The following is a 17,081-nucleotide window of genomic DNA, read 5'->3' as shown; positions in this document are numbered from 1 at the left end:
CCATCCACGACCCGTCTCCAGTGTTCTGGAAGACCCATCCACGACCCGTCTCAAGTGTTCCAGAAGACCCATCCACGACCCGTCTCCAGTGTTCTGGAAGACCCATCCACGACCCGTCTCAAGTGTTCCAGAAGACCCATCCACGACCCGTCTCAAGTGTTCCAGAAGACCCATCCACGACCCTTCTCCAGTGTTCTGGAAGACCCATCCACGACCCGTCTCCAGTGTGCCGGAAGACCCATCCACGACCCGTCTCCAGTGTTCCGGAAGACCCATCCACGACCCGTCTCCAGTGTTCCGGAAGACCCATCCACGACCCTTCTCCAGTGTTCCGGAAGACCCATCCACGACCCGTCTCCAGTGTTCTGGAAGACCCATCCACGACCCGTCTTCAGTGTTCTGGAAGACCCATCCACGACCCGTCTCCAGTGTTCTGGAAGACCCATCCACGACCCGTCTCCAGTGTTCTGGAAGACCCATCCACGACCCATCTCCAGTGTTCTGGAAGACCCATCCACGACCCGTCTCCAGTGTTCTGGAAGACCCATCCACGACCCGTCTCCAGTGTTCTGGAAGACCCATCCACGACCCGTCTCCAGTGTTCTGGAAGACCCATCCACGACCCGTCTTCAGTGTTCCGGAAGACCCATCCACGACCCATCTCCAGTGTTCCGGAAGACCCATCCACGACCCGTCTCCAGTGTTCTGGAAGACCCATCCACGACCCGTCTCCAGTGTTCTGGAAGACCCATCCACGACCCGTCTTCAGTGTTCTGGAAGACCCATCCACGACCCGTCTTCAGTGTTCTGGAAGACCCATCCACGACCCGTCTCCAGTGTGCCGGAAGACCCATCCACGACCCTTCTCCAGTGTGCCGGAAGACCCATCCACGACCCTTCTCCAGTGTGCCGGAAGACCCATCCACGACCCTTCTCCAGTGTGCCGGAAGACCCATCCACGACCCTTCTCCAGTGTTCTGGAAGACCCATCCACGACCCTTCTCCAGTGTTCCGGAAGACCCATCCACGACCCGTCTCCAGTGTGCCGGAAGACCCATCCACGACCCTTCTCCAGTGTGCCGGAAGACCCATCCACGACCCGTCTCTAGTGTGCTGGAAGACCCATCCACGACCCGTCTCCAGTGTTCCGGAAGACCCATCCACGACCCGTCTCAAGTGTTCTGGAAGACCCATCCACGACCCGTCTCCAGTGTTCCGGAAGACCCATCCACGACCCGTCTCAAGTGTTCTGGAAGACCCATCCACGACCCGTCTCCAGTGTTCAGGAAGACCCATCCACGACCCCTCTCCAGTGTTCTGGAAGACCCATCCACGACCCGTCTCCAGTGTTCCGGAAGACCCATCCACGACCCGTCTCCAGTGTTCTGGAAGACCCATCCACGACCCGTCTCCAGTGTTCTGGAAGACCCATCCACGACCCATCTCCAGTGTGCTGGAAGACCCATCCACGACCCATCTCCAGTGTGCTGGAAGACCCATCCACGACCCTTCTCCAGTGTGCTGGAAGACCCATCCACGACCCATCTCCAGTGTGCCGGAAGACCCATCCACGACCCTTCTCCAGTGTGCTGGAAGACCCATCCACGACCCATCTCCAGTGTGCTGGAAGACCCATCCACGACCCTTCTCCAGTGTGCTGGAAGACCCATCCACGACCCATCTCCAGTGTTCCGGAAGACCCATCCACGACCCGTCTCCAGTGTTCCGGAAGACCCATCCACGACCCGTCTCCAGTGTTCTGGAAGACCCATCCACGACCCGTCTCCAGTGTTCTGGAAGACCCATCCACGACCCATCTCCAGTGTGCTGGAAGACCCATCCACGACCCTTCTCCAGTGTTCTGGAAGACCCATCCACGACCCATCTCCAGTGTGCTGGAAGACCCATCCACGACCCTTCTCCAGTGTTCTGGAAGACCCATCCACGACCCGTCTCAAGTGTTCTGGAAGACCCATCCACGACCCGTCTCCAGTGTTCCGGAAGACCCATCCACGACCCGTCTCCAGTGTTCTGGAAGACCCATCCACGACCCGTCTCCAGTGTTCCGGAAGACCCATCCACGACCCGTCTCTAGTGTGCTGGAAGACCCATCCACGACCCGTCTCCAGTGTTCCGGAAGACCCATCCACGACCCGTCTCAAGTGTTCCGGAAGACCCATCCACGACCCGTCTCCAGTGTTCCGGAAGACCCATCCACGACCCGTCTCAAGTGTTCTGGAAGACCCATCCACGACCCGTCTCCAGTGTTCTGGAAGACCCATCCACGACCCATCTCCAGTGTGCTGGAAGACCCATCCACGACCCTTCTCCAGTGTTCTGGAAGACCCATCCACGACCCATCTCCAGTGTGCTGGAAGACCCATCCACGACCCTTCTCCAGTGTTCTGGAAGACCCATCCACGACCCGTCTCAAGTGTTCTGGAAGACCCATCCACGACCCGTCTCCAGTGTTCCGGAAGACCCATCCACGACCCGTCTCCAGTGTTCTGGAAGACCCATCCACGACCCGTCTCCAGTGTTCCGGAAGACCCATCCACGACCCGTCTCTAGTGTGCTGGAAGACCCATCCACGACCCGTCTCCAGTGTTCCGGAAGACCCATCCACGACCCGTCTCAAGTGTTCTGGAAGACCCATCCACGACCCGTCTCCAGTGTTCCGGAAGACCCATCCACGACCCGTCTCAAGTGTTCTGGAAGACCCATCCACGACCCGTCTCCAGTGTTCAGGAAGACCCATCCACGACCCATCTCCAGTGTTCTGGAAGACCCATCCACGACCCGTCTCCAGTGTTCCGGAAGACCCATCCACGACCCGTCTCCAGTGTTCTGGAAGACCCATCCACGACCCATCTCCAGTGTGCTGGAAGACCCATCCACGACCCTTCTCCAGTGTTCTGGAAGACCCATCCACGACCCGTCTCCAGTGTTCTGGAAGACCCATCCACGACCCGTCTCCAGTGTTCCGGAAGACCCATCCACGACCCTTCTCCAGTGTTCCGGAAGACCCATCCACGACCCGTCTTCAGTGTTCTGGAAGACCCATCCACGACCCGTCTTCAGTGTTCTGGAAGACCCATCCACGACCCGTCTCCAGTGTTCCAGAAGACCCATCCACGACCCGTCTCCAGTGTTCCGGAAGACCCATCCACGACCCTTCTCCAGTGTTCTGGAAGACCCATCCACGACCCGTCTTCAGTGTTCTGGAAGACCCATCCACGACCCGTCTCCAGTGTTCCGGAAGACCCATCCACGACCCGTCTCCAGTGTTCTGGAAGACCCATCCACGACCCGTCTCCAGTGTTCCGGAAGACCCATCCCCGTCTCCAGTGTCCTGGCTGAGGGACGGAGGTTCTCATCCGGGATTTTACAGTAGAGGAACAGCCCCATGATGTTTCCAGCTCGTGCTTGACTGTAGGGATGGTGTTCTTTGGGTCATAGGTCTACAGTCTTGTCCCTGATGTCCTTCGACAGCTCTCTGGTATTGCCCATGGCGGTGGAGAGGATGGAATGGAAAATGCAATGAAAGTATTTTATACATATAATGTGCTGACATTAGGAATACTTTCTTAAAGTGACAGGACTAATCTGTGTGTCACATGGGCACATAAGCAATCTGTGGGAGGCAGAATTCTTGCTGGCTGGTTGGGGATCAAATACTTATTTCCCTCAATCAAATGCTAATCAATTTATAACCTTTATATAATGTGTTTTTTTCTGGATTTTTTGGTTGATATTCTGTCTCTATCCGTTAAAATAAACCTACCATAAAATTATAGACCCTTCATTTCTTTGTAAGTGAGCAAACTTACAAAATCATCAGGGGATCAATTAATTATTTTCTCACTGTAGAGAGTTCCACAGCCGCTTCAGTGATAATCGGAGATTACAGTAACAGATCGTTCAGGCTTTACAGCAGCTCTAGGATAAAGTTATTGTCCAGCTAAAGCTAGTTTTGATCGATTCACTTCCGTTGCAGACATCATTAGTTATTATCCTAGGGGCCGCTAACACACAGCGTTTTAACTGGAAACAGAAACTTTAATATGTTCCGGCCGCTCATCCGCACGACAGCGGTGTTTGAGCTCAAGAACACACACCCTGAAACAGGATCCAAGGTGCAATTTAGAAACATTCTGAAAAACGTTATCTCCACATAAACTTCAGAAACGTGAATCTGTGAGAATGCTGACGGCGTGCACATGCGTATTACGTGTTTAGCCTATAGGTATGAGCGTGTGCGTGTGTGTGTGTGTGTGTGTGTGCGAGAGAGACACACACCAGCCTGCCGAAGCCCCCGTACACCACACAGAATCCGCCCTGGTAGTCGGACACCTCGACGAATCCCTCCACACACCGGTAGTCGTACGAGCACAACACACGGTTCGTCTGCGGGTCGATCTGATCGATGCCGCCCGGAGTCACTTCCAGACACACACTCTTCCTCGCATCGCTCCAGTGGTGCTTGAAGCAGTTGTAGCGCTGAGGACACACACACACTGACAGCATGAACACTGCACAGAAGGGGAAGGACATCAGTAAAGCTCTGGTGGACGGCGATGTTTCTCATGTGAGTCTGTACAGTTTTTTGTTACTTTATATTTAATTTACCTTTAAATTACTAGATTTGATCAATAAATAATAATATTAATTTAAGCACATTACTCACATTTGTTCAACTTAAATTCAAAATAACTCATTGTATGCATAACCCTTTTATTTCAGCTCTAAATGTCTTGCATTGTGTATCTTTGTCGACCTCTTGTGGAAATAAACGAATATAAGATGATATTTGATGACTCTAGATGGCCTTATAGCTCTATATGGAGTAAACGAGCTGTTCCTCTGGGTCATAGAGTCAGTTCTCTTCAGTGTTCATTCAGATACACATGTAGACATTATAAAACAATTATTTGGTAAAGTTTTAGCATTTTTAGTCAGAATTTTGAGCATTTTTAGGTTTTACTATGTGTACTGAAGCACTCCTCACATTCCTATGGGGTCAAACTGACACGAGAGGGACGGATGTGTTACTTTTTTTAAACTTCAACCACAAAACTCCTCGAATCCATTTAAATAAATAAATAAAAATAAAAAATACCTCAATAAAAAAAATAAAAATAAATAGAGTTTCGGGTCAAAACCCCCCGAGGGAAGGACGAGTACACGGCAGCTCAGTGATAAACTCATGCATTCGGATGGATGAGCGATGTTATGCTGTCAATCACCTGACTGAACTGAGCCGTAAACAAAGGTCATGTGCTTGGAATCAAATCAATAAATAGTTATAATTTATATAACTCTATAACTGTAGTTTAAATGGTTTTGCATTTGATCTTTCAAAGTGATGGATGTCATTTTAGCAGAAATAAGTTAGTGCAAACTGCAATATCTAACTTATAAATATGCACATATCAAATATTTTAAAAACACCGTAATAATTGCCCATTTAAAAAAAAAAAAATCTTCTTTTTCTTCTTACCAGCTGGCGCTCGCTGTAGTGGAGCGGTGACGTCATGTTATTCATCTAAACAGTTTCCAGCATTAAAGTAATAAACGTGTCCAGATTTAAAATGTGTTCACTACCCTGAAGTGCAGCAGTTACCGTACGGTGCCTGGCAGGGGTCAAAAAGCACTTAGAAAATGACTTTTGGATTCATACCCTCTTATAAACTTGGATAGCAATTGCACAACCTTGGTGTGTGTCAAAAAACCTGTGTGTGATCGGCTGGGGATTGTGACGCAGGTGAGGGAGAAAACACTGTTTACATGTAAAGATGAATTTCTGTGTGAAACGGCGTCATCTCACACAGCGTCTGCCGACAGGATCAGAGGGGATTATACTCACTCTCCCGGTGATCTTTCCCTCGGAGAAGTCCGTTCTGAATCTCTGAGGAGCAGACAGAGACAACATCAGCATTAGGGCTGAACGACACATCGAATTTTCATCGTCATCGCGATATGAACTTGTGCGATGAATAGTGATCGACCGATATTTATTTTTTATAACCGATACCGATTATTTGTGTGTTTATGTGCCCGATAACTGATATGCAGAACCAATATTTATTTACTGTTATACTTCTGTTTAGTCTAATGTTTTCATATGGAGAAAATAATTGACAGGGGAGTTATATCACCTTTGCAGAAATGTAATTCATTTTAAACAGTTTTAGAAGGTTTATGTTTATTTTAATAGGTTTAAAGAGTGAGGAATAATTCACTGGGTAATATTAATTCACTGAATAATATTAGCTGGAATATAACATTGTCAGGAAAGTAACAAACAAAACAGCATATTTGCATTTTTCAACTAGTATGTTATTCATAATTACTAATGTTTTTGTCGGTCTAGATCATGAAATGCTTTCTGACAAAGTGCTGTTTATCTATGCATTTACACAGAACTATAACTTACTCAGCCGCGATCGCGCGTGGAGATAATAAATAATTAATTCCCACAAAGCGGTATTTATATGTGTATTAGCGAAATAATGGTTATGTAGTAAATGATAATATAATCTAGGGCGTTTAAACAAGATAATCTTGTCAAAAGTTTCATTCAGTGGCCGTGCTTGAGCCTTCCTGATCATCAACCCAGTGAGCGCTCAGCAATATGAACAAACTTTTTTTTCGAGACTAATGGTGATCAAATACAACAGATAGAGAATTAAATTCAGCGCTTTTATTTTAAACATGCACTCATTCATGTCTGTTTTATTTAATTCATGTAAAGTTACGTCTTTATTGGGGCAGGACATGGCGGATTACGCTACGTGACTCTGTGAGTTCGTCTCAATTTTTTATAACCAAGCTGCATAAATAAACTATATCAGGCATTTATGTCTCAAATCTCATTTCTGCATGTCTGTTATGTTAAATAAAGTTGAATAATTAAAGCAAAGCATGCAGAACATATACTTTACGTGTGCACAGAGTTGTTGTTGACTGATCTACTCAGACGCGTGCTGCAATGGTGGAATTCTCAAAACGGCCACAAGATGGCGCCGTTTATCGGCGAATCCAATATTACAAAACCGATACCAGATTGAAAATGCTTAAATATCTGGAAAAATATCGGTAAACCGATCCATCAGTCGATCACTAGCGATGAACACATCGCAACAGACAGCCTGACACGATGAATAATGCCTGGTTCAGATTACAAGATTTTTGTGTCTGTTACGATAGTGTCAGATTACACGATTTTGACTCCTAAAATCTTGTCGTGTCATGGACAAGAAAGAAACATGTCAGACTACACGTTGCTTTCCGACCAGTCATCGCGTGCCGTCACACGCACACATTCACTCGCACACACACACACACACACGCGCACACACTCACTGTCCCTCGCTCACTCACTCACTTGCGCTCACTCACTCACTCGTGCACACGCTCACTCACTCGCTCACACACACACACACACACACACACACACACACACACACACACACACACACACACACACACACACACACACACACACACACACACACACACACACACACACACTCGCTCACTGGCACACACACACACTGTTGCTCGCACTCACTCACTCGCGCACTCACTCTCACTCACATAGGCATACTCAACCCGTCGTGGAGGACCGTTAAAAAATGCTAGTCTTTCTGTCGTGATGTCGTGAAGCATCGCAGACGCGACGTAGGTTGTCGCCCACTATGACACACTATACGAGATGAAACGATCGAATCTTGCGTCCCGCCCGTTGTCGTTTACGAATCCCACGACACCATACGTCAAACGGATTGTGCCAAAATCGCGCTAAAATAGTGTAATCTGAACCAGGCAGGTAATAAACGTTTGACCTATCACGCAAAGAACCTGTTAAAGCACTAAGACATGGGAACAGTATAGCTAACATTCACATTTGAATATTTATCGCAAGTCATATCGTCATCGCAATATTAAACAATGTTATCGCACATCGCAGCTTTTCCTCATATCGTGCAGCCCTAATCAGCATTACAGGTCAGTGTGAAGAAGAGTGAGGGATGAAGAGGAGTGATGTAGTGATGAAGAGGAGTGATGTAGTAGTGAAGAGGAGTGATGTAGTGATGAAGAGGAGTGATGTAGTGATGAAGAGGAGTGATGTAGTGATGAAGAGGAGTGATGTAGTGATGAAGAGGAGTGATGTAGTAGTGAAGAGGAGTGATGTAGTGATGAAGAGGAGTGATGTAGTGATGAAGAGGAGTGATGTAGTGATGAAGAGGAGTGATGTAGTGATGAAGAGGAGTGATGTAGTGATGAAGAGGAGTGATGTAGTGATGAAGAGGAGTGATGTAGTGATGAAGAGGAGTGATGTAGTAGTGAAGAGGAGTGATGTAGTGATGAAGAGGAGTGATGTAGTGATGAAGAGGAGTGATGTAGTGATGAAGAGGAGTGATGTAGTGATGAAGAGGAGTGATGTAGTAGTGAAGAGGAGTGATGAAGAGGAGTGATGTAGTGATGAAGAGGAGAGATGTAGTGATGAAGAGGAGTGATGTAGTAGTGAAGAGGAGTGATGAAGAGGAGTGATGTAGTGATGAAGAGGAGTGATGTAGTGATGAAGAGGAGTGATGTAGTGATGAAGAGGAGTGATGTAGTAGTGAAGAGGAGTGATGTAGTGATGAAGAGGAGTGATGTAGTGATGAAGAGGAGTGATGTAGTAGTGAAGAGGAGTGATGTAGTAGTGAAGAGGAGTGATGAAGAGGAGTGATGTAGTGATGAAGAGGAGTGATGTAGTGATGAAGAGGAGTGATGTAGTGATGAAGAGGAGTGATGTAGTGATGAAGAGGAGTGATGTAGTAGTGAAGAGGAGTGATGTAGTAGTGAAGAGGAGTGATGAAGAGGAGTGATGTAGTGATGAAGAGGAGTGATGTAGTGATGAAGAGGAGTGATGTAGTGATGAAGAGGAGTGATGTAGTAGTGAAGAGGAGTGATGTAGTGATGAAGAGGAGTGATGTAGGGATGAAGAGGAGTGATGTAGTAGTGAAGAGGAGTGATGAAGAGGAGTGATGTAGTGATGAAGAGGAGTGATGTAGTGATGAAGAGGAGTGATGTAGTGATGAAGAGGAGTGATGTAGTAGTGAAGAGGAGTGATGTAGTGATGAAGAGGAGTGATGTAGGGATGAAGAGGAGTGATGTAGTAGTGAAGAGGAGTGATGTAGTAATGAAGAGGAGTGATGAAGAGGAGTGATGGAGTGATGAAGGGATGAAGAGGAGTGATGTAGTAGTGAAGAGGAGTGATGTAGTGATGAAGAGTGATGTAATGATGAAGAGGAGTGATGTAGTAGTGAAGAGGAGTGATGTAATGATGAAGAGGAGTGATGGAGGAGTGATGTAGTGATGAAGAGGAGTGATGAAGTGATAAGAGGAGTGATGAAGTAATGAAGAGGAGTGATGAAGAGGAGTGATGAAGAGGAGTGATGAAGAGGAGTGATGAAGTGATAAGAGGAGTGATGAAGTAATGAAGAGGAGTGATGAAGAGGAGTGATGAAGAGGAGTGATGAAGTGATAGGAGTGATGTAGTGATGAAGAGGAGTGTTGTAGTGATGAAGAGGAGTGATGAAGAGGAGTGATGTAGTGATGAAGAGGAGGAGTGATGAAGAGTACAGCTGTCTCACCAGGGCTTCGGTCAGGAGCTCGGTCCGGTGTTCGGTGGAGAACTTCAGCGTCTCCGACTTCTTCCCGCTGCCCTTCCGGAAGGTGAGATTAAACTCCGAGCCCTGACCTTTACCAGCCGGAGCGAGGCCACAGATGTCCCCGTACGGCCACTGCGCACACGCACATCACAGAGATCACACACGCACGCACACACCACAGAGGTTATGTTTGCATAATAATAGTTGTTGATGAATATAATACATCAACAAATAATAATATTAATGATGATAATAGTAAAGAAGAATTATAAGTATTACTAATATTAACATTAATACTATGAAAACAAGAAATATAATTTTATTTGTGTTACTGATGACAATAATAATAATAAAAAACTAAAACAATATTAATATAAAATCAATAATAATATAATTATTATTAATTGGATGATTTTTTAATAACTGTATTGTAATTATGATATGAAGCACAGCTGTAATCATCAGTACCTGGTTTGTAACCTCTAAGGTGGTGGGATTGTATGTGGTGATGCCATGAGTCCCGACGGAGAACACACGCTTGTACCTGAAGATACACAAACACATTACAGGCTTTTCTGCATCAAACTTCATAGTGAAAAAAACGTTTATAATAATGTTAGTGTCATCTGTCTAATCCAGCAGCTCCTGTCCTACAGAATACATCAGAATAATCAGGGAGTTCAGTGTGTGTGTGTGTGTGTGTGTGTGTGTGTGTGTGTGTGTGTGTGTGTGTGATGGTTTAAACCCTATTCAAAGCACATTTCTGTAAATCTGTTTCAGTCTGACTGGATTTCACGTCGCTTTACTTTCTCACACACATAAAATGTAAACATGGCAGACGTTGCTGAAGGAAAGATGCTGAAAGATGTTCTGTTGTTGTTGTGAAATACAGCAGAAACTACAATATACTGCAATACACAGTTGTCTGATCCACACACTCTTCAGATCACACACACTCTTCAGATCACACACACACTCATCATCAGATCTTAATCATCAGATATTGGTGTGAACGGGCATTAATATTAGTTTATCAGACTACTAGTTTATCAGACTACTACTTTATCAGACTACTTTATCAGACTATTTTCTCAGACTACTAGTTTATCAGACTAGTTTCTCAGACTACTAGTTTATAAGACTATTTTATTAGACTACTAGTTTCTCAGACTATTTTATTAGACTACTAGTTTCTCAGACTATTTTCTCAGACTATTTTCTCAGACTACAAGTTTCTCAGGCTAGTTTCTCAGACTAGTAGTTTCTCAGACTAGTAGTTTCTCAGACTAGTAGTTTCTCAGGCTAGTAGTTTCTCAGGCTAGTAGTTTCTCAGGCTAGTAGTTTCTCAGGCTAGTTTCTCAGGCTAGTTTCTCAGGCTAGTTTCTCAGGCTAGTTTCTCAGACTAGTTTCTCAGACTACTAGTTTCTCAGACTACTAGTTTCTCAGGCTAGTTTATCAGACTTGTTTCTCAGACTAGTTTATCAGACTAGTTTATCACACTTGTTTCTCAGGCTAGTTTCTCAGACTACTAGTTTCTCAGACTACTTGTTTATCAGACTATTTTATTAGACTACTAGTTTCTCAGACTACTAGTTTCTCAGACTACTAGTTTCTCAGACTACTAGTTTCTCAGACTACTAGTTTCTCAGACTACTAGTTTCTCAGGCTAGTTTATCAGGCTAGTTTCTCAGACTACTAGTTTCTCAGACTACTAGTTTCTCAGACTAGTTTCCCAGACTACTAGTTTATCAGACTACTAGTTTATCACACTTGTTTATCAGACTAGTTTATCAGACTACTAGTTTCTCAGACTACTTGTTTATCAGACTATTTTATTAGACTACTAGTTTCTCAGACTACTAGTTTCTCAGGCTAGTTTCTCAGGCTAGTTTCTCAGACTACTAGTTTCTCAGACTACTAGTTTCTCAGACTACTAGTTTCTCAGGCTACTAGTTTCTCAGGCTAGTTTCTCAGGCTAGTTTCTCAGGCTAGTTTCTCAGACTAGTTTCTCAGGCTAGTTTCTTAGACTACTAGTTTCTCAGACTAGTTTCTCAGGCTAGTTTCTCAGGCTAGTTTCTCAGGCTAGTTTCTCAGGCTAGTTTCTCAGGCTAGTTTCTCAGACTACTAGTTTCTCAGACTACTAGTTTCTCAGGCTAGTTTCTCAGACTAGTTTCTCAGACTAGTTTATCAGACTACTAGTTTCTCAGGCTAGTTTCTCAAACTAGTTTATCAGGCTAGTTTCTCAGACTAGTTTCTCAGACTAGTTTATCAGACTACTAGTTTATCAGACTAGTTTATCAGACTACTAGTTTATCAGACTAGTTTATCAGACTACTTGTTTATCAGACTATTTTATTAGACTACTAGTTTCTCAGACTAGTTTATCAGACTACTAGTTTATCAGACTAGTTTATCAGACTAGTTTATCAGACTAGTTTATCAGACTAGTTTATCAGACTACTAGTTTATCAGACTAGTTTATCAGACTAGTTTATCAGACTAGTTTATCAGACTACTTGTTTATCAGACTACTTTATTAGACTACTAGTTTCTCAGGCTAGTTTCTCAGACTACTAGTTTCTCAGACTACTAGTTTCTCAGACTACTAGTTTCTCAGACTACTAGTTTCTCAGACTAGTTTCTCAGACTAGTTTCTCAGACTACTAGTTTCTCAGACTACTAGTTTCTCAGACTAGTTTATCAGGCTAGTTTCTCAGACTACTAGTTTCTCAGGCTAGTTTCTCAGACTACTAGTTTCTCAGACTACTAGTTTCTCAGACTACTAGTTTCTCAGACTACTAGTTTCTCAGACTACTAGTTTCACAGACTACTAGTTTCTCAGGCTACTAGTTTCTCAGGCTACTAGTTTCTCAGGCTACTAGTTTCTCAGGCTACTAGTTTCTCAGACTAGATTCTCAGACTACTAGTTTCTCAGACTAGTTTCTCAGACTAGTTTCTCAGACTACTAGTTTATCAGACTAGTTTATTTATTGGACTAGTTTGTTAGACCAGTTTATGTATCAGACTAGTTTATCAGACTAAGTTTATTATACTAGTTTATCAGACTAGTTTATCAGACTACTAGTTTATCAGACTACTAGTTTATCAGACTACTAGTTTATCAGACTACTAGTTTATTTATCGGACTAGTTTGTTAGACCAGTTTATGTATCACACTAGTTTATCAGACTAGTTTATCAGACTACTAGTTTATTAGACTACTAGTTTATCAATCTAGTTTATCAGACTACTAGTTTCTTAGGCTAGTTTCTCAGACTTCTAGTTTATCAGACTAATTTATTTATCAGACTAGTTTGTTAGACTAGTTTATTTATCAGTATAGTTTATCAGACTAGTTTATCAGACTAGTTTATTATACTAGTTTATCAGACTACTAATTTATCAGACTAGTTTCTCAGACTAGTTTGTTAGACCAGTTTATGTATGACTAGTTTATCAGACTAGTTTATTATACTAGTTTATCAGACTACTAGTTTATCAGACTAGTTTATTAGACTACTAGTTTATCAGACTAGTTTATCAGGCTAGTTTATCAGGCTACTAGTTTCTTAGACTAGTTTATTTATCAGACTAGTTTGTTAGACTAGTTTATTTATCAGACTAGTTTATCAGACTAGTTTATTATACTAATTTATCAGACTACTTGTTTCTTAGACTAGTTTATCAGACTACTAGTTTATCAGACTACTAGTTTATTAGACTACTAGTTTATCAGACTACTAGTTTATCAGACTAGTTTATCAGACTACTAGTTTCTCAGACTAGTTTCTCAGACTAGTTTCTCAGAATAGTTTATTTATCAGACTAGTTTGTTAGACTAGTTTATTTTTTCAGGCTAGTTTATCAGACTACTAGTTTATCAGACTAGTTTATCAGACTACTAGTTTATCAGACTAGTTTATCAGACTACTAGTTTATCAGACTACTAATTTATCAGACTAGTTTATTATCAGACAGTCTTCACTTGGACTGACGGTGTGTGAATGTCTTCTATGGGAACTAAAGTAATCCTGTACCGGACCTGAACACACACACACAACACACACACACACTGATGAAAACCGAGATACTTGATGAGGAAAATGTGTGACAAAAACATAACGCACAAGAGAAAAAAAAAACTGTAAAAACCCAAACAACAACTTTCTTCCAAAACTGTATTATGACAGATAATGAGTTGATTGTGTGTGTATGCTCGAGTCTGATCCGCTACAGCAGACGAGTGTGAAACACCGCAGTGATAACAGCTCACATGATGGAGACCGTATAACACAGAGAATAATCTGAGACGTTATCATCGCAGAAATAAAAACGTTGATTTACATTTTGTCCAATATGGAGTTAGATTAGACGTTTGACTGTTATCTCTTGACAGTATGATATAGATGATATTATTCAGTATATAGATGACAATATTCAGTATATAGATGATATTCTGCTTTATATAGATGACAGTATTCAGTATATAGATGATATTCTGCTGTATATAGATGACAGTATTCAGTATATAGATGATATTCTGCTGTATATAGATGACAGTATTCAGTATATAGATATTTAGTATATAGATGACAATATTCAGTATATAGATGATATTATTCAGTATATAGATGATATTCTGATTTATATAGATGACAGTATTCAGTATATAGATGATATTCTGCTGTATATAGATGACAGTATTCAGTATATAGATATTATTTAGTATGACAATATTCAGTATATAGATGATATTATTCAGTATATGACAGTATTCAGTATATAGATGATATTCTGCTGTATATAGATGACAATATTCAGTATATAGATGATATTATTCAGTATATGACAGTATTCAGTATATAGATATTATTCAGTATAGATGACAGTATTCAGTATATAGATGATATTCTGCTGTTCTCAACACAAGGCCAGTTCTTTCGCTCTGTGAGCTTGCAGAAGAAAACAGGCTCGTCACAAGACTGGTTAATTATTCATTGTGTGGCTTTTAACATCTTCCCCTGAACGAGAACATCACACATACTCACACACTCCATCACATGACTGGACCCAACAAATGCTCCTGTCATCTGATTGAATATCTCCAGCTCTCTTTACTTCCACCTGCTGTATCTGCACTAAAGAGGTCATAAACGAGGGGAAAATCACTAAAATAACTCCATCTTGACGATTCTTCACTGACTTCACTCCTATTGGCTGTCGCTCCAGAAATTCACTTTTTATTTGCATATAGTTCAACATATCTCAGCTTTCGGCTATAGTCACTGTCGCTGGAAATCACAAGCTCTCCATTGAATTTAATAGAATAGTGTCGCTGCGTGTCATTTACATATACATATATATACACGGTATATTTAAAAAATTATGTGTTTTTTTTTGGTAATGGTATGACTGAACTCCAATTGCTGAATTAAACATGCAATTTAATAAGGTCATGTGACAATGTAGTATCAAAACTTCAAACAGTCTGAAACGTTTTTGCCTGATAAACATTGCTTCACGCACTGTTAATAATAGTATCCTGCACAACGACAGTTTTCCATACTAGAGGTTTACATAAAGCCAAAGTACATGAAGACACTGAAATCAGGAACTGAAAGAAAGTGTTTCACAGTCTTGGCCACAGTGTGTAACCAGTAAAGTCTGAGAAAGAGAAAAGCCTGAAGTGTGAAACTGAGCAGCGCTGAGATTTCAGAAGCTCAATCCTCAGATACCATCAGATCTGAGATCAGAGAACAGCAGCAAGATTATATAATCCTGAAGAACAGCTGGAATATTATATAATCCTGAAGAACAGCTGGAAGATTATATAATCCTGAAGACCAGCTGGAAGATTATATAATTCTGAAGAACATCAGGAAGATTATATAATCCTGAAGAACATCAGGAAGATTATATAATCCTGAAGAACAGCTGGAAGATTATATAATCCTGAAGAACAGCTGGAATATTATATAATTCTGAAGAACATCAGGAAGATTATATAATCCTGAAGAACGTCAGGAAGATTATATAATCCTGAAGAACAGCTGGAAGATTATATAATCCTGAAGAACAGCTGGAATATTATATAATTCTGAAGAACATCAGGAAGATTATATAATCCTGAAGAACGTCAGGAAGATTATATAATCCTGAAGAACAGCTGGAAGATTATATAATCCTGAAGAAACTAAACTACCCCTGTTCTATCTCTATTCAGCAAACATTCTCTGGCTCAGTGGGCATTATTGTCCGACTCCGGGTCGAACTGAACACCGCTAGTGCAGTTTCAGTGCGAGAGATTGTCCTGCTTTGTAAGAGCTCGAGGGGGCGGGGAGCAGCAGTTCATTTGCATTTAAAGGGACACACACAAAGAGTGCGTTTTTGCTCACCCCCCAAAAAAGGCAATTGTAACATGCTATAAAAATGATCTGTGGGATATTTTGAGGTAAAACTTCACATACACACTCCGGGGACATAAGAGACTTATTTTACATCTTGTAAAAAGAGGCATAATAGGTGCCCTTTCAGAAGTTGTATTTCATATAAACTTAACTATAATTATATTATATTAAAAATAAATAAAACAATTTAATCTTAAATATTGTTATCATATACAGTGTTTTTTGTTTCTCAATTTATCCAGAATCGTGCAGCTCTACTGACAACCATTTTAGAGTTGTTGCCAGCTGTTGCATAATTTACTCTCGGTTTGTCAGAAGTGAAAGTCAGACTGTACAGCTGTGTGTGTGTGTGTGTGTTTGTGTGTGTGTTTGTGTGTGGCCTCAGTGCACTGGTCACTGAGAAGCTCTTAAATAAATCTAATCAACTCTCAGTGGCTGCTGTCACATGATTAGGAAAAAAATAGAGTAGATCCCTCACAAATACAACAAAATCAATCAGGATACTAAGAAGTCTGAATAAAACTAAGATATTTTTCTCAGCAAAACTCCTCCTGCTTTTATGCGTCCATCAGATCCTACAAGCAGGACTAATGATTAGAGGTGGAAGAGTCACGGCTCCTGCTCAACTCCTGTGCTAATCCTCATTCACTCCACTTACAGACATCATGCTGTACACACTCACTAAAACACACACACTCAATATCAGCAAGGCATGGTTAGTTGTCCAGTGGGAGTTAAGCAGGTTCTGGTACTACTTTTCACTTTCTGTGTGTTTGCCTCTGGAGTTTTTCCCAGCATTCACTCTAACCGGAGAGATGATGTTTGTGCTTCAGTTTTAAAAACACTGTGGAGAAGAGCTTCACAAGAACATCTGCGTCAACACTGACAACGACCAATCCGGACTTCATTAGGAAAACCATCTCTGGAAAGTGCAACCTTTGAAGGAATGGCTCAACCTTTTAAATTAAAGGTCCCGTTCTTCGTGATCCCATGTTTCAAACTTTAGTTAGTG

The 17,081-nt window shown here is 42.3% G+C and overlaps 1 protein-coding gene across 3 annotated transcripts in view; it reads right to left on the bottom strand.

The window, feature by feature from the left end:
- Positions 1-17,081, bottom strand: part of dnajc13 (DnaJ heat shock protein family (Hsp40) member C13) — a 148,487-nt gene that overhangs the window by 119,145 nt on the left and 12,261 nt on the right. For all 3 annotated transcript variants that reach the window (XM_081353369.1, XM_081353370.1, XM_081353371.1), the window contains exons 3-6: positions 10,131-10,206; positions 9,645-9,794; positions 5,867-5,908; positions 4,300-4,500 (exon numbers count right to left, since the gene is read on the bottom strand). In XM_081353369.1, the coding sequence (XP_081209495.1) occupies positions 4,300-4,500; positions 5,867-5,908; positions 9,645-9,794; positions 10,131-10,206 (469 nt within the window). The remainder of the gene's footprint in view (positions 1-4,299; positions 4,501-5,866; positions 5,909-9,644; positions 9,795-10,130; positions 10,207-17,081) is intronic.

Source organism: Scardinius erythrophthalmus (assembly GCF_964197995.2).
Source record: "Scardinius erythrophthalmus genome assembly, chromosome: 22".
Taxonomy (NCBI): domain Eukaryota; kingdom Metazoa; phylum Chordata; class Actinopteri; order Cypriniformes; family Leuciscidae; genus Scardinius; species Scardinius erythrophthalmus.
Note: the sequence above shows the minus strand (reverse complement) of the source record. Positions and strands in the feature narration are given on the sequence as shown.